This window comes from Bombus pyrosoma, linkage group LG15, assembly GCF_014825855.1.
Source record: "Bombus pyrosoma isolate SC7728 linkage group LG15, ASM1482585v1, whole genome shotgun sequence".
Lineage (NCBI taxonomy): Eukaryota > Metazoa > Arthropoda > Insecta > Hymenoptera > Apidae > Bombus > Bombus pyrosoma.
The window spans coordinates 511,076-530,336 of record NC_057784.1 but is presented as its reverse complement, the minus strand read 5'-3'; the positions used below and the strand labels follow the sequence as shown (position 1 = coordinate 530,336).

Sequence of the window (19,261 nt, the reverse complement as noted above, 5' to 3'; positions counted from 1 at the left end):
GGCATGCATGGGCTTCTGCACAGGATGCCGTGTGTTTATGCGAACGGTGAGTCCAGCACTGTCAAGCCGTCTAGGCCGCTCGGTGAATTATAGATGAGCTCCCTTAATAAAGACACCAGAGATGCCCGAAATTCTCCCGACGTTCCATCGTCGCAGAAACCCAACGTTCCTTCGAATTACAAGCGGATACCACGTGAGTTCGTTCGTTCGTTCGTTCGTTCGTATGTTCGTTCGCTTGCTTGCTCGCTCGCTCAACGGCTGCGTGAAAGAACGCGAGTGCCCGTGCTTCGTGCCTATGCTCGGGCGTGAATAGCCCCACCGCTTCTCAGCTTGACTTTTCTCCGGTGCAATGTGTGTGGCTTGTTCGTTCGAAACGCAAGAAACAGCGGAGAATTCAGAGAAAAACAAAGTAATTTACCGTGGCCGACGGAAAAGCTGTGACTATGAAATACGTGGTTAATTTCGCGATTAAAGTTTAAAATTTCATTTCCGACGTGCGATACGTTTAGCGCCCGACTATGCACCTCTTCCGTGTTCTTTTTCATTTAATTTGGAAACATTCCTTTGCAAGAAAGTGGACCTTACTTCGGTGAATTCTCTAATTGCTCGCGATGAAATTTTTACGCAACAACATGCGATCGTTCACCGGTTAGCAGTTCCCCAGCATTACGTGAGAATAAATTCTTTTCGCGCTTTTCGCGATCGTTTCTTCGTTTCTTTTTTTCCGAGAAATAAACGGTACACGAGTTCACCGTATTGGTCGTAAAGAGATTCTAAAGCGCGGCATCCTTTTCTTTCCTAGAAACTCGATCCCAGACTGTCTAGCGACCGGTAGTCGTGGTCACACTAACAGTGATTGGAGTGTACGCGTGAGTATCAGTGCCAAACACTGGTAGTTATGTATATTAGGGGTAGTAAAACTGATGTAAATTTATTTCGAAATTCCGCGGTACTCTCGTAAACTTGTTTTAAAACTACCCTCGTAAAACGATTTGAGTCCTTTTCTCCGTGCACCGTAGACGCGTTCGCGGCGAGACTTTACCGTCAAACGCCTATCGCCTCTTAAGTAATTCCACGTCTTACCCTTAAGATAACGAGTTTGATCGTGAAAACGTGCTCTTGCATGGATCGTTCGATGGCAACGTTATACCTCTCCTTTTAGCTCGAGTCTCGATATTTTATAATACCTCGATATCGCGATGAACTTATCGAGCCACGATATAGATTTCCTCTGCTTTATGAAAATACGTAAAAGCGATGCTACGAAGAGATCGGGAGGCGTATTGTGTTTTTACGAAGGTTATCATAAGTCAGGCGTTTTGCACCGTCATTTATTAACGAAATCGAGGAAAGATAAAAAAAAAGGAGTTTCGCAAACGCTTTCGACGCGAACGTTCTTTCTGGGACGGCCTCGGGGTCGAGCTAGATCGGTTATCAACGGCAAAGCGAGCGAAGGTGCAGGTTTTCCACCATACGTGTCGGAGTAGGCCGATGCCGGGGTCGGAAAGGGAGGAATCGAAGGGGAACGAAAATTTAAGGGCAGCCATATATTATCGCGACGAAGGGGTTGTCTGAGGTTAACTGCCAGAGCTTCGCAAGGGGTGTGGGTTCGGGTAGTGTTGAGGGGAGCTAGAGAGGCGAAGCTGTGCCATGAATATGCCGCCATTAGTCACACGCCGAACTGCGCCGTAGAAAGAGAAGTAGGTGACACGAATTTCCCGGCATTGCGCGCCCTATTGGTATCCCAAGGGTGCCGCGGCAGTAACGCGAACAATTCCTCGTGAATGCGCATTTATCTCAACCAATCTCCTCCCTCCGCCTTTTGCGCCTCCGTCTCCTGCTTCGAGCTTGTGATACCCAAAAGGCTGATAAAACTTCCTGAATTCGCCGCGCCGCCGAGAAAAAGGCATCGTATCGATTTTCTTGTCCAGAAAAACTTGCGGCCGTATCACTCACCGCACACCTCTCTGTCTCCGTCGCGTTGCGCTCGTGCCGCGACCAGCTGACTATACTATCGAAACATTCAGCTTTCTAGTGACGCTCTGTCATGGACAGGCCTCGTTACATCTCAAAAGGCAGCGATGAAACGGTTAACTAAATTGCTACACACTAACTGTCATTCGCAGAATCCCTCTCCTACACTCGTACACTCGTGGCTTACTCTCTCTCCGAGCTAGTTGAATAATCCCCGGTGTCTAGACATTCCTGATCTTTGACGAAAAAAAAGTAATCATTATCGAAAAGTCAACGAAAGCAGCTGTCTCGCTTACGCAAAACAATCGACAGTTGTTAGGTTCTGAAAGTATATTTTATATAAAAAGAAACAAACTTTACGATACGTATTAATTGGTCGATAATTGTATAAGAGAATATATAAATATATCACTGTCACGTAACGTGTACACGTGAGAGAAATAAATGATCTTATTCGTATAAAAATTTTACTTATATGCTCCCTATTTGTGATTAAGTTGCATTACAGAAGAGAAGTACAGTTTATCGCTCGTATGATTTTGCGATCATACGAAAGGATACATAGGTAGGATCTGGTGAATTGAATTTGATTGGGATAACGCAATTTATTCGATTCATATCCGGTGCCAGAAGTTGGTATCCGGAAATCTGTGTTTTATGCCAGAAGGCTCGCAATTCGTCCCTCTGATAATATCATCGACTTTCCCTCTGATTATACGGAAATTCGTTTCAGTAGGTTTCAGGGTCTTGTTTATCGTCTTTTGTAACCTGTTTGTGTTGAACCACAACTCTTCTTCACCCCGTCCGTTTCTAATTACTTTAATGCCACTCACGTACTGCAGCGTCTCCTCGTCTTGAGCAATTACCACGACGTTTTTCGGTGTAAATGGTTTCTCAATGTTCCAACAAGCGACTGCCGTTAATTGGACTAATTGGAAAAATATTACGCCTCTTCGCGACGTTGCTTGAACGCCCGCTTGGCTTGCTCGCTTATAGTTCGATTCGAACACTGTCGGTTCGCTGTATTTACTTTGCTTTAAAGAGTACGTATTCGTAAACTTTTGTCGATAGCTGGCCAACGAATTGAAGTAAAGGTACCTGAAAATTGTATACTGTGTGACGAATTTCTGTTGAATGTAAGACAAGCATCGGACATAATCTTTGACAATTTTTCATCGACTTCCGTTTATCCGTTTATATTCCTATTTTCCTCGTTCTTCGATCAACTCATGTTGAGTTAAGCAATAGAATATATTGCGTAGTGTTTTAATAGGATCAATTTTCCGACATTACTTTAAATATTTGTGAAACTTGTTCTAGAACATGAATAATAAAATCGATACCTTTCGTCGAAAAATCCAATTGGTGACAATGACATTCCGAGAGTACCATCCGTTAAATCGAACGATTCTCCAGCGATCGTAATGTTCATGGCATCGTCATCCGGGCCAAAAGCATTGCCACGCGTGTTGTTTACTCGCCATGAATAATCGTGATATAAGTCATAAATCAGTAGGCCATTTTGATCCACATCCGCCACGTACAGATAAGTATCGAAACATGTTTTTCCGACATCGACGATTGGCGTAACTAATGCTGCCTTCCCGTACAGCGCTTGATCACCCGGAACCACGTATTTATGGACCAACTGATCGTTCGCAAGATCGAAGATCAATATTTTCGAAGGACAAACAGCATTTCCTCCGATGCGACCAGTATCCACAACCCACAAACGATTGCATTCGTCTATCTGTACAGTGATTTCGTTGCTACCTTTAATATAAATCTTCCACGACTATTGACGCAATGAGTTGCGATTAATTCTAATGGTAAGCATATCTTAAAATCGTATTAATAAAATTATAAAATAAAAAGGAAGCAATTCTCGTAGTCGAATATTCCGACTCTGTAAATTCTGTAAATTCGCTACGAGTTTACTATTTTCACGTCTACATTAACATAATGATATACCCACATATTTTCACTTAATATTTATGCGTGTGTACGATTTTTTTTTATCTGAAAGATTACGTAGGGAAAGACGCATCTCCAGTTATACATGTGAAATAAACATTTCGTTGCATTTATCATCTGACTATGAAATATTCATAGAAGAACGTTAAACGTTGTGTATAACTTTTAATCTCTACGATTTCGTATTTTAAACGCGTTCATTTATAGGTAATTTATGCAAATTTTTCTATTATCCTCGCGAATTGCCAAATTTTTAACCGCTCTACAAAACTTGTAATCGGTAATATTCCAGAAATCTTTATATGCCATCCCATATCTCTACGAAATTTAAATAAAGGTATTAATAAATTTATCGTAACAAGAGCTGTTTGAATTATTTTAGCGTGCAGAATAACTCAACGGACAATCTTGAGAGAAGTAAAGGCTTCTACCAAGAGTTGTTCATCGAAGAATTTTCGTCCGAATTTATTAAAATGTCATTTCACTGGTAAACCTGGAAACCTTTGCAGCAATTACACTTATCATGATATTTACCGCCAACCTATACACAGATATTATGCTGTCACAACTGTATGGCGTGTGCCAGGTCCAATCGGGATACGGGATCAGTAAAGGACCACCGAAACCAGAGGCAGTCGTTACCAACGACAGGCTAATCGGTACACCATCCAACCACTGAGGACTTGTTACGAACACACGACCATATCTATCGATGTCCACATCCTGGGTAAACGCGTTACCCAGCGTTTGATTTCTTCCCGTCAACTGAACATTCGGCCAGGTCCAATCCAAATATTTCCATTGAAAAGCAACTTCTAGTCCTCCGCCTGTTGCGCGATACAAGAACCCAAGAATCAGGATAAAACTCAACGATCGAACCATCGCGAATTACACAAGAAATTGAAGCCTTCGTCGTGACATATGAACAACATATGCTCCACTCGGAAACAGGTAGACTAGAATGTTCGTGGCTTCGATCGGTTTCGCGATCCAAAGTACACTGCCTCACAGACCAGCGCAGACATATTCTTGACAGTGGCATTACTACCATCGAAACCGGTTACTTTCCCCGTTCATACGGCTTGATGGCGAGGTTAACCTTGAACTGAATATTACGAGACTGTTTAACGCGGCTTACGATCTAAACTATCTGGATATATTACTAGATAATAGAAAGTGAATAAGAGGTATTACATATGCAGTCTTATTAGTAGGCGCAAGGTCGTTGCTCTCTGCATAGGTACTTGCTACAGTACAAAATCAAGAAGTCGATCTTGCGGTTAAGAGATTTTTAATACTAACAAGTATATCAACGAGTATATATTAATATTTTTAATACTAACAAGTATATATAACGCGTTATCATATAGCTTCATAATTTCTGACTTTTTCTAAAACATGCATACGATATATTTTTCGCTGTTTACTTTTAGTTTGCTTTGAAATTGTATTCTACCTTGCCTCAATTTAACATATCAATTCAGGCCTATAATAATCCTAACCGCCATAAATTTTTTACAGTCCATTGTTACAAACATTTTGAAAGTCGAAAAGTTTCCCAGGGTTATCGCTCGTTGCGATAAAACACGGGGAAAGCGGGTTTTTCCCAACTGCACACTCGAGTAACCGTTGGTGGAGAACGGCCAATACTCGTCAATATTTTCTTATAAATATCGTCGTCACAGACCATATTCTTACTTGTTATCGTCCAGATTACAGGTCTCGACTTCTCGACCAGAATACATCTCAGTTTGTTAGTCAATCAGTCGACATTTAACCCTGTTATCTCCAAAACTCAGATAGAAAGCATCTCAGAGCGTTTTGTGTAAAGTTGTTATAAAAACAAAAGTAAAGCATATCAAATTTGACAATAGTCTTTTACTCCGTACATGGTGTTATTCTGTGATAAATATTTACCCTCAAAACGTCACTTAAAAAAAAAGAATTATATAAAAAGATAACGTACATAGAAGAAGACTGTTCAGTACGCGATGAACAGGAAACTTCAGAAACTGAAAACGGCATGGGAACGCATGAAAAGCTATTTACAACCGAATCAGAGTTGAATATTATTTATAAATAAGCGTTCATGTCCAGGGGAAAAAGGAAAGAAATTATTATAAAAAATGCAGCGAAGTTGAATAAGATATATCTCTATATAAATAAAAGCGTAATTTTAATCAAGTCTATAATTGAAATTAAACAAAAGTAAATATGGACGAAATTCTATGAAAGTTCATCGTTTTATATACATTCAGTTATAAATTAACCATTATCTAAGTTAAATCATAAAAACTATTACTTTTTTAATCACCAGTCATTTTGACCGAACATGGTAGAAATAGGTATACACAAAGTGTCGGTAAGTTTAGTGTTAAGACCATTTCCGTTAGGAATTCAGAGACCAATCAGCTGCAGATCGATAAGCTGATCTTTGGAAATCCTCGTTTTTACTAAATCGATTTAATTGCTGTGAAAATAGTGATTCTACGGTGCAGTATACTTTCGTGGCTTTTCTGTATTTCCCAATGAATACAAACACGAGCTATCAGAACCGTCGGCAGTGTGCGCGTCGGAACGTCAATAACGAATGCTCACCGAATGTGGTCATGAACGCATTAGCTACTGCGTGATTCGAAACTGGATCAGCTATTTGGAAGCGGTACACGCTCACCTGAAATAGAGCTTCAACTATTTTCATGTAAATTTGCGAGCGTGGCGAAGGTTATTAAAAACGTTCGTGTTCGAATACATCTTGGCGTTCGGCAAATCGATTGCCAACCCACAAGCTACAGGATTAAGAAAAGTTCTTTCGTTTCTTTAACACCGTTCTAGGTTGTAATTTCTTAATCAGCAGCTCAACCTACAAAAGCAACGTCAACAAATGTAAATACACCGCAGGTATACTTGAAACCGAGGGATTAAAATCACGCGTATATTTAAGTAAGTGCATGGATACTCGAAACGAAATAATACGAACAAATTTAATTTCAATTTTATTTTAATTCCTAGGAGATTTATGATTAAAGTTGTTTCTAATACTAAAATCGACGAAAGTAAAAATAAGAATCGCCTTTATCTAATTTTAAGACGCGTAAAATATTTTAACTCTCGTTGAATTAACTCGTTTAAAATGAATGTAAAAAAGTTATTTCGCAAAACTTTTCTAGATCGTATATCTAAACTTCACTGCATCGATCAGTGTCGCGAGCGGATCACTTAATTTGTATTTGCACAGTGCTATTTTCACCAAATTACTGGGTACGCTGCGAACTATTTTTATATCACAGATAATATGTATTATTATGGTCGATCCGAGCATTGCGTTTTACTTGCAACAAACCTTTAATATAGATATCCATGAAGTACTACATAAAAAAAGAAAAACGACAATGTAAGATTGGTCGATCTTGCGTTTCGCGGATAATGAAAACCTTGGCACGTCAGAACTGTTTTCCAACTGTTACGTACGTAAGTACGAATCACGCAATACGCTCATAATCTCCACGCTTTTCATGGCAGACAGCACCTAATTTTTTCCACCAACCCTTCTCGATTTCGACTCTGAATCGCTTTACACCCTTCGCCACATCTGGCCAGCACAACTGTGTTTGCTAAGGAGAAGTGGAAATCATAAATCATCCGGCTAGTCACGATTAAGCAGAACCAGAAGACAAATGGGTGGTTAATTTCAATTCTAATGCAAAGTGTACAACGAGTATCAGTTATATTCGTACCATAAAGATACATCTCCAGAAGGAATTCTTGTTTTAGATTAATCTATAAATAAACCTGTTTCAATCATTCAAATGGACATGACTTTATACTCGAGTTCTTACTTCTGAATCATAATTTATACTTCATGTTCAAGCGGTGTTATAAGCACAATTGTTGATGTAATTTTCTACTAATTGTTCTTGCGATATAGAAAAATTGCATTTACTTTATAAAACAAATATGGTATAATATGTTATAATACTTTAAGGCAATAATTACGAAATATAAGAATAGTATATACTAATATTAACAACGTGGTATTAAGAATTCAGGAAAGTATTACTCAATTTCGCAGTTAACGAGACATGAATGATGCATTAAACATTGCGGAGTACGCACTTCCTTGTTAAGAGTGAAACGGCCCGCTCTCTACGAAGTTAACGAGAAATAAGAAACACATACATGGGTACACGCACACAGAGTAATGAGTACACTGGAAGCTACTTATGCAAATTAGTCCGTCCGAAACAACTCTTCAATACGGAACGAGAACTTAATAAGAAAACAATAATCTTTCATAAATTCTGCTAATAAAGATTGCTACTGATAGAATCTTTTATCTAAAGTTGAGATAAGATGAGTTATCTAAAGTAGAGATGAATACTGCGATGAATATCGCGGTATGGTTGAACGTCAATAAAGGTTTAACGTGCACGAAGAATTCATAGAAGTATAGTGACTCTCAGAATTTCATAAGAGTAGGAATAGTGTAGTTTTCTCTTTCGCTCTCTCTTTTTCTATTCGCTTCCAATGATTTAAATATCCAATAAAGATTCTTCGCCGTTACGTTACACAAATTGTAGTAAAAATTTTTCATTCAGTGAGATGTAGAAAAAACGTAATTGATTCTTTATGTATATTCATCAGAAATATAAATTGCATTTGAGTTTGGTACACATATCCTTTGATATAATATATCTTTTTATGAGAATAAATAAGATTCGAATGTTTTCCGTTATGAATTTGAATTACGCAGTAAGTTAATAACTTTTACCAGTTTTTGCGTCGCATATCCTATCGAACCTGTCTAATTATCGAGGAACCTGTTTAGAACTTGTTCAGAAATGTCATTCCATCAAAGATCTATTTCAAAAATATGGTACTCGAGTATCATATTATCGCTGTCTAAATCATTCTATTCAAAGTGTTAATTAGAGCAGATAATTTCATACCATATATCACATTTCAGCGAAATTTCTTCAAGCAAAAGAACTTTTGTAAATTTAAGCGTTTTACACGCAAAAGAACATTTTACATAATGGGTTTTGTGGCAGGTAAGATGGTGAACTTCATTTCCAAGTTCTTGTACAAAGTTCTTGCCCAAGCAAAAACTACGAATAAAAATAAGACTTTTTAAAGAGAATGCATCTGTATGTATTAAGTTTTATAGATATTCGAACTACGTATTTTTGATATATCAATATGTATAGTAGTAGTAGGAGTAGGAGTAGTTAATTAAGTAACTTTCGATCTCTATAGCATCGTACGTAAAATAAATTCACAATTTTGTGACATATAAATTTCATCAGCGACGGCATCGAGTCTTTGTATCCTGAAAGACGTATGCCAGTCACATTTCTCGTACAGGATTAATCGAAAAAGAAAAGGGAAAGAAAGGTAGAACAATTTACGGCGATACCGTTCGTTATTCCCGACGGTTCGAACTTCCGAACTGCCATTCTAGCAGAAGCTCTCGCATCGTACGATTTTATATCGACAGCGGAAGGGAGAAAGACCCGCAAGATGCGTCTCTCTCCGGTTGAAACAGTTCTTCTTCTTCTTCTTCTTAAACTGAGTTTGGTAAACCCTCGTACAAGTTGAAGTTCTGACCGTGCGGGTGGCGTCGAAGGGACGTAAAGGCGAAGGCGTCGTAAAAGTTGGACGAAGTCAATTTTGCAGTTGAAGTTGGTAATGCGATTTGTGCCGGAATAAATAGTTCGAGTGGGGAGCACACAGGGCACCCTTTCCTTTTGCTACACCTCGTTTCTCTCCGGTGTCTGACCCGTGGACCAATCCACTCGAGTTTGGTGTCACGGGCACGTCTGTTGGACCTACTGAACGTGACAGTCTTACCCGAACAAATTTTACGTAGCCAGGACGAAGCAACGAGTGGCAACGTAACGAAATAAGAGACTCATTACTCTCGGAAAATCGTCGAGATAGTTGTATTTTTCACTCCGACATCGCTGCAAAATGCGCCTCGATTGAAAGCAACACGTCTTCCTTCGTTTCGTGGATTTTCTCATTCCAACTACGATTAATTATAAACGACTAATCGATTATAAACGACTGTGAAAACGCATAAATTGATCTTTCTACAAGGATTAGACTATTTGCGAACGGATGTTTAAAATCTTCGAGCGACGAGTTAAATAACGACGTTCTTCCGATTTTCCACGGTAAAGGTAAGCGGCAAATTACCAGAGGCTTTGACATAATCCGCGAAAATGCAATAATAAGCCACGTTTGCGGTGAAAAACGATCGTTCGCTCTTTCCTCCCGCTAACCAGTGATTCTCTGTTTCCTCCGCTCTTACCACCCACCAACCAGTCCTCCTTTCCACTCTTCCGCCACCAAGCAAAAGTTTGCTGCGTTGTAATCCTACAAATGAAAACTTACGCTAATTAAACCGTTAATAGCGGACCGCGCATGTAGGTAACGACCACGGTGGTTACTTAATCCTGAGAAAATGAAACGTTCGGAGTCTGCGTGCGTGTAAACACCGACTGGCACGACGCTCTCTCTCTCTCTCTCTCTCTCTCTCTCCGATCTCCGGCCACACGCCCACTTTCACGACCATTCGTACGATCGGCAGCATAATGGACGAACGCATTCTATTAATGAATTAATTTTTTTCTCTTTCGATTCTATCCGTATTTCATCCCCTTCCCTTGGCGTTCGCTCTTTAAAACCAGCGTTTCGTTAAATTGCCTCCTTTCTCCCTCTTCCTCGTTCCTTCCTGACCACCCTTCTATCCCTCTCTTTCCATTCACCCCGAGCAATTACCGGCGGTTTAAATAGCCAGGCGGAATAATGCGAAGCAAAGAGTCGTTTGTTTTCGTAGCAGGTTTCGCAATTCGAAAGAGGGAAAAGGGGAAGCGATTTTCGTACCGCCTTGCTACAGTTTCACTGCATCAAACGATATCGTGAAACACGTTGAAAAATAGCGGCGCGACCAGAAAGGGGAGCAAATTTGAATAACACAATTCGTCGAGTTAAGTTTCGAAAGGCGCGTTAGAACGGCACACCTGGAGGCTGCAGCGACTGAACTGTTGCCGCTGTTGCTGCTCATCGGTGAAACATGCTCGCTCCCGATTCCACGCCACCCCAGCGCCGCAACGAGACGCGGTAATTTTGTCAAGTAATAACTTCCAACTAGTTTTCATTGGAAAACTTTTTATCCCATTCCAAAATGTCGTTATACCGAATAGTGGCTCGCATTCATTCTGTTCTCTACTATTCGAGGTGTTGCACCTTCCATGGCCAAAGAAACAAATAAATGGCGATCGTATACCGTTTACTATGAGATTTCCATATTCTCGATTAATAGATACGTAGGTGTATTTAATAGTTGGATTCTAACGCTTTCGATCCTACCAACATTACCTATATACGTTCAGCAAAATCCACGAAGTCACGTAAGAAATGATCCTAGCCGGTAAACGTTTACACCCGCAGGTGTATAAAATACATGGAAATCTATATCCATCGATAACCACTGTGAAATACATTTATCGTGAGACGTTTGTTTTCCGAGAATATCTTAAAAGAAAGAACCGAGTCTAATTAAGTTATACGAGGCCACTCCTACTTGAAAGTACGCAAGAAACCACTTTAAACGCAAGATCAAAGAACAGCTTATAAGGAAACTGACTTTCGTCGATTAATCGTTCGACAAAAGAAGAGTTTAATCGGTCTATTATCGATTGCCCGGCTACGGTTGAAAATTACGGTAACAGTATTATATCGAGGGGAAAGGTTCTTGCAAAGTTGAATCTTGATCGGTTGCGCGCTGTTGAATTTCCAAACGAATTCCGTGGTTTCCAGACCGATGCATTTCCACTCGGTCGTGGCTTCGGTAAACTCGCGAGAATAAATAGAGGTGAAGTTGTTAGGACAATCGAGGCAAGGTATTAGAGCCAGCCGTTTAACCTTCTTCGTCGAGGGGTGCCGCCAGTGGATGGCACTAACACGGCACTTTAATTATCGAAAGTGCTTGGTCGTATGGTCGACCGGTCGTGTCTTTTTCCGAGGAAAACCGAGAGCCAACGGCACGTTGCGTTGTCTGCAATTTTTCTTCTAGCTGCGAAACATTGCTACGTCACTTGGCTCATGTTAGTCAAGTAGGATTACCGTAGCGTCACCTGAATCTTGTAATGTTTTGTTGCGTACGAAGAACTGCATCTCGTTGTCGAGATAGAATCTTTGCCATAGCTAACCTCTTGGAACCGTTTCTACGACCCCTTTGCACGGTATCACAGAAGAGCGACGTTTCGCTAACAAGAACTTTGAAAGGATCTCCCGAGTAAGATCGACGGTGATTTATCACTGTAACCATGGTCCTGCACATTTTTCCTATGCCGTCCACGTATCTCTACCTTTCCGTACCACCTTCTTACACGTTCTGTGTACACCGACCGATCCAATTGACTATTGTTACGCGACCAATCTCTGGTACACATCCCGGTTGAATAGATCCCTTGAATATGAAAATGATATTATTTATAGGTTGACAAGGTGACAACAATAAGAATAGAGAGAACATTAATCACAGGTTTGCACACAGTTTTGTGTCCATTGAACAGCTCACGTCCAACTCTGTCGAATTGAATTACGCTCGCACCGCGCGGCTGGCATCTATCAAACGCAGACGTGCTTTGATCAGCGTAGTCAATCGTGTCTGTACAGGGCTCGTAAACCCGATTGCCGGTAAGATGTCCCGATCGCGCAACTGAATACCGATTCGGTTTGATTACGTCTGATTTGAAGCTGCAAAGCCTCGAGGTAAAACCTCAACGCAAAACCACACCATTCGAAATATCATTTGGCAGAATAACGACGTTGATATTTAACGTGGGAACGTTGCGAAGCGTTCGCTCGCGTCATCGATTTTTATTACTTCCATGTCGAGTATATTTCACGAAATAAATTTTGAACCGCGTTCACGCGATCTTCGTAACTAAGAGATTCCAAAAAACAAAGGGATAGAAATATTTCTGTATTTTGTGAGTCGAAAGATTGGCGTGGAAATCAACACACGGTAACGATCATCGAGACTTCTCTCCAACGCGACGAACGCTTTTAGATTTATTCGGTAAATACGACAAAGTTTATTCTCACGCTTCATTCGGTGTAACTCGAACGTTGATTTACGGCGTTTGTGCGCCACGTAAAACCGGACACAATGCGCACCACGCTCAGAAGGCTCGGTAAAACGGGTTCGTTTCAATCGTCCTTAATCGAGTAAGTTCGCATATAGTTGTTTGTTCTCCACCCGCCGCCATGGCTATTCCACGTGTGACCCACTGGAGCACAATGGCTACTGCTCTTTCCCCCGGTCGCTCGACTGTCAGCAGCCAGTGCCTGTGTAAATACGATACGGCACTCGCTTTTCGTGCTTTCAAGCACAGTTTAAAAACTAGGAAAGGTCAAAAAAAAAAAAAAAAAAAAAAAAAAAAAAAAAACAGAGATAAAGTGGTCCGGAGAGAGAAGAACGCGCGTATAGGTGAAAAGGCTGTGCGTACGCGAAGGATGGAACTTGGTTGAAATTGCTCCGCTTGGTTTTCAATTTACAGTTCGTACGACGGTATTTACTTCGCTCGTTTCCGAGAAGGAACCGCTCGCATAAAAATAATATTTTACGGCGACGGAAGCGTTGCTGGTTTATTTCGCGTTACCAAGCAAAAACAAACTTTATTTTTAATCTACGCGGAAGTTGGCTTCGGAACGAGAAGAATACAAGTGATTCTTGTTGACTTGTTCAACGATGTTACAAACGATATTTTAGCAAATTAAATATTAAAATTTTGAAAACAGGCCGTTTCTTCCTGCCTTCGCCTTCGCCCGCGACTGCAAACCGATTTGTAGATTCTAAAGCATTAGGCGAGCGTAAACGTCTCGCATGAACATCTCGTTAGCGTAATCATCGATTTAACGTTCGTTATACGAGTGACGATCGATAATGGATTTCGGGTACCGAACGAAGAGAGGAGAGAGAAGAGAGAAGAGAGAAGAGAGAAGAGAGGAAGAAACGGGAGGTGGTTTAAGTTATAGACGAAGGCTCGAATCGACACGACGAAGAAAAACGGGGTAGCTTGATTGCTAGGCGGATCGCAGTCGGTGATTTGAGGCAATCTACCAGGTTCTTGTTACTCTGGACGACGAGTAATAACCGTAATGGGAGCTGGTCTTCGAAGGTAACTATCCTTCTTTCGAATCTCTCCTTCGATCTTATTGTCAAATCGGCCGAAGAGCCTTGCCACTTAAATCAGTCTACCACGCGCGTGATTTGTAGAAAGATTCTGCGGAGACAGGTCGTTTTTAGGAAATGAGTCGTAAATTTGCTTCGAGATCGTTACCGGTAATAGCCTCGCCGGTAGAAAAGGAAAACATCGCGTCGAATCAACGGATACGATTAGCTGCAGCCTCGACTAATCGCATTCGTTCTTATCTTTCTCCCAAACACATTTCCGTTCGTGCCTTCTTTATCGTTAACCATTTCTAGAATTAGCGTTTTTACCATCGAACAAACGAGCTTGACAATCTTCAAAGCAAACTTTGTGTGTTTATTCAAATGAGTCTCAGAACTACGTATTCGAGATAATGGCTCGCTCTGGATATTCACCTCGGTCGACTCTAAGTATAGTTATCGAAAGGAGGCGGGCCGTGAGAGCAAAAATTGAATAAAAATCTGGAAATATCGTTAGCTGGTGAATTTGTCGATCCAAAGGTGAGAATTTTGACGAGATAAAGCCATATGTTTAGGATTCGGCATAAATGTATTTTTCACGGATGAGAACGATTTAAAAATGGCCTCTATCGTATTATCGTATGAATAATTCATGCGAAAAAAAGTGTTCGTTCGGTTTCGTTCGTCCGTATTCGATGCATCAAAATATTCGCGAGAAATATTTATTTACTATACAATTTAGCAAACGTCACCGACGCGTTTACATTTATCAGCATCCCGTGAAATGTTTTCCACCGATGTTGAAAACAGCTTCGTTTTGTCAATCTCTTTCGTTATTTCCGTTGCTTTCGTGTTATCGAGAGTAGCGAAAAAATCAACGACAGAGGCCAGGGTGCAGGAGAAGGAGGGGAATCCATTTTATTGGGAATCATCGCGCGACCATCGTATTATTTATTCGTATTTCCATTGAAACTTTCCTGCCAGCGCGACGAATCAACCTGAATAAATAATATGCTGTTATTGTGCCGACATACCGCAGTCTGTCAACTATGTCAGTATTGCTGGGAAAGTTTCGACATGGCCCTGCAGGGTTTCCGGCACCGCATAGCTGCCTCGAAACTATTTCCAATATAATTCCCCGTCGACGGTAGCTACGAAAGTAGCGACCTTTACGTTTCTAGTGCCGTTATTTTCATAACGGCGAATGACGTCGTCCGCACAAAGACCATCGAGAATTCCAAGACTATTCACATTGTTAAGAAGATCTTGCCAGACGTTTCAAGTCTTACCCGTAAAGTGGAAACAGACGAGAGGGTTTCCCCGTCTCTGACAGACCTCTTCGCCGTAGAAAATTCCTTTTCATTAAATTCCCAGCTGGTGAGAAAATACGCGAAATATCGGGGACGGGAAATAAAAATAAAAAGAGAGAGAAAAATATTGCGTTTTAAAGCAAACAACACATTGTTTGGTTAAAATAAATATGCGTATTTTTTCCCAACGAAATAAACGAACGTTCCTGCCAAAGCTCGCGTATACATATACCCGTCGTTACGTGTACTGTATGGTACGGTTTTCGTATGCGCGTATATTTTGCAACGTTACGCTTAAGCTCTTTCGACGGAAAAAACTTACAGCGTGATCTGTAACGCGACGTTCTATGCAACGTAAACGTCAGAATTGCTGGTAAAATTTTGTTTCCAGCATTTTTTTCGCCAATCTCTTGCAATGGATCGAAGGAGGAAAACGAACAATTCAAAATTCACAGGGAACGAACGAGTTTCGGTGAGTACTAGTGCACGGTCTGCCAAAAAAGCGATGTCAGTGAGGTTTGTCGGCTGACAAATGGCCGGTCGCCCCGGGCGAAGCTTCGTCGTTTAAACTCGAAGTCATTGTGTCGGAGCCATTAACCGTTAGGACGATCGAAAAAAGGTATGCGGGCAGGAAGTGCACCAGGCGGAAGAACGAAAGACCGAAAAAGGGAAGAGAAGAAATATCTGGCAGCTAATAAACAACGGCCCTCTATTCATGGATTTCATCACGTCGTATGATCGTACGACGGTACGAAGTGAGAAAAAGACAGAGAGGGAGAGAGAAACGAAAGGGAAACGGTCGGAGAGATAGATAGATAGAGAGAGAGAGAGAGAGAGAGAGAAAAGAAGCAACGAGAACGAGGGAAGGGGATTGAACCGTAGCGTAGACCAAGTTTAAACAGCGCAATCAATCTTCCCTTAATGAACTCTTAATTATTTCGAGGACACGGCAGAGCGGGAAAGGAAACTGCCCGTATAATGGAGGCGCAAAGTGCGCGCAACCCGAGCTATACGCAGCTGCGGTGAACCGGTTGTCGGTGTAGGAAAAGAGCCCGCGGTCTGGGGGTGCTGCTATTAGATAAATATAGGGAGGAACAGCGCCACGAGGAAAGCAGCGAAAATGAAAATAAAGGGCCACTCTGCAACTTCTCGCTCTCGTGTGTGTAGCATCCCGCTGAGAGAGAACAGAGGCTACGTTCTCGACGCGAGACTCTGCATTCCCTCGACGATTGCGTGGCCGAGGACTGCCGGGGGGATAGATGGAAAGAGAAAAAAAAACCACGAATCGAAACGAACGGCACGACAGTGTGTCCCCCGCGTTCTCCCGTTATCCCCCCCCTCTCCTCGTCCTCCTCCTCCTCCTCCACTCCATCGAGGATAATCTTATCTACTTCGTTTGCTTTAATCGTCTCCCGAAAATAAGTTATTACTCGGAGCGCGAAGAAAAATATTTATTGGCTCGATAAGGATAACTTTGGTATTGGAAGCGCTTCGTTGAAATATCGAGACGCATATTTCTTTCGACGAACAGCAGATATTTCGTCGCGATACGCGATTAATTTACATCGTACGTTCTCGCGATAGGTTGGAATTAAAGAAAGGAGCAGATAGTGATTTCGTCGGGTTTCACCCTCGCCCGATAGCGATATCGCGTAATTCTCCCGTGGGAAAATTCGTTCCGTTCAGTCGCCAGTGGGAGGAAGAAAAATTAAAAAACATTGCTGGTCGGGTCACGAACGGCTTATAATATACACCGTGGAAATTACGCGAGCCGTGCGACGACATAACTTCGAAAATTACGCGAGTAGAGTACTAAAAGTTTGCGCGATCTAACTACTACGAAGTCAGTCCACGGTGTGGCCCTTATTCACCGCCCTCGTGGGACTTGGCCACGACCACTGTTATTACGGGGAGGGTTGGTCCCGGCTTGCCGAACGTGCCGGCGAAAAAGTCCTCTTTAATACGACGAAATTCACTGTGACACATCCAGGCTACACCGTGAGCCGTTTAATAATGAATTTCATCCAATATGCATCCCTCTTTGTCAAGGCAGACCACGGGGAGCTTTTAATTCTTTCCGATATGAGGTAAACATATGAAACTTTGAGCAAGATATCAGAAAACTTTACCAATCTCAATTTGTTTCGCCATTATCGTCTTCTGCTCCACTGCTGTTCTATCGCGTGCTAAAACAGAAAGACTCGACGCGATTTTTTCTTTTACCAAATATTCTTTCGTACACCATTATACGTAGTTATCCCCTAACGATATGCAAAGGAAATCTTCGTCGAAGGTCTACGGTAGAATATCCGCTTAAACTATGCTATCGATGACAAACTTGTTAAAAGTCGATATTCAAATTCAATAGCAAATACGCAGGGAGTGTTTGTCAGTCACTTGCTTAATGGAACCAATTGTAACAGCTACGAGCATCGCAAGCGTAATATACGACGCGATTTGCTTAACTTTTCCATGTGTCCTCATAGAACACAATTAATAAAACACAATCGATATGAACTTTGTCGAAAGCAGGCAACGCGCAATTATTCATACACGTTTGTTCTTTGATTACGAAATGTCTCGGTAAACGTTGAATTTACCATGGAAAAGTTACGCAAGGCACGTTGCGATGCGTGGCAAGTGAGAAAGACGAGACAACGAAATAGCATATTGATAAGCTGGAGCTAGTGAACTGCGCTCGCATGTCAATAAATCTGCTTCAACGCTTTGGCCGCCGATATTGACGTTTCCGGGAAAGGCTAAACCGCAGGTCGATGTATTACTACGCGATTAGAGAGTACAGTATACATACATACATGTATATATATATACATACGTCTTTCATGCCCGAAAGCGGAACGAATAAAAATGCATGTTGCATGTTTGGCTAACTAGAGGTTTAGCTCGTAATAAAATGCTGATGTAACGACATGTCAGTGTGTTATTTGTAGGGAAAATTAACAATCGTGATGAAGAATATATCGATATATGGTATGGTTAAATCCAGCTATTTATTAGACAAACAAGGCTTGTCACTTACAAAAGCACTTGCAAGAAGACGAGAAATACTCGGTGCTACGGATGGAAGAACACTTGTTGATAGAGGAAAAATTCCAAGTACAGATTTCAGGTTCCGCTTAAAATCAAACAATTTACCAATGAAACTGCAATTGAAAATTTGAAAATTATATAAGTTATATATTTGAAGTTATATAAGCAATGTTTGGAAATCAAAGCGAGGGAAAGAAACATTGCGCGACTCACTAGGTGCGAAATATACAATTTAGAATAAGATAATACTTTCGCTGCCGATATTATTACGTAATATAATGTATTGGATATAGTAGGCAGAATATGAAAGTCTTCGACGATCAATCTAGGATTTCTTCCAGAGAAATCGAATCATTCACCCTAAAGAATGATTCCTTTCCGTTAACGAGGACACCGGAGTTCGATGAGGAAGACGATGTCGAGTTGGCGAAAACAGGGTTCCATAGATCAGAGAAGAGATTCGAGCGACAATGCAAAGAAACCAAAAAAATTGACGATCGTTTTCGTTCCATGATGCTGACCCAAATTTCGCCACAGAGTTTCCGCATGGTTGACGTAGCAAACGTTCTCGGTTACCCTTCTGCATCTCTTCCTGTCGTTTCTCTCGCTCCCTGTTCGCGATCTCCTGCTGATACGGACGCCGATAAAATTGAACATCCCCGCACACTCTAATTTCCAATCGTACTAGCGTGATTATGATAACGCCCTCTATGACTTGCTGGAGTGAAACTTAGTTGCCTTGGTAATAGGAAATTCGCGACAGTCG

The 19,261-nt window shown here is 41.3% G+C and overlaps 2 protein-coding genes across 11 annotated transcripts in view; both read right to left on the bottom strand.

The window, feature by feature from the left end:
* Positions 1-19,261, bottom strand: part of LOC122576008 (CUGBP Elav-like family member 4) — a 557,322-nt gene that overhangs the window by 404,184 nt on the left and 133,877 nt on the right. The window lies entirely within an intron of this gene.
* On the bottom strand, positions 2,290-4,980 carry LOC122576007 (protein yellow-like). Its single transcript, XM_043745676.1, has 3 exons — positions 4,483-4,980; positions 3,318-3,724; positions 2,290-3,072 (listed from the first exon to the last, which is right to left on the bottom strand). Exons 1-3 carry the CDS (start codon positions 4,828-4,830, stop codon positions 2,589-2,591), a joined length of 1,239 nt encoding a protein of 412 aa, XP_043601611.1. The 5' UTR covers positions 4,831-4,980; the 3' UTR covers positions 2,290-2,588.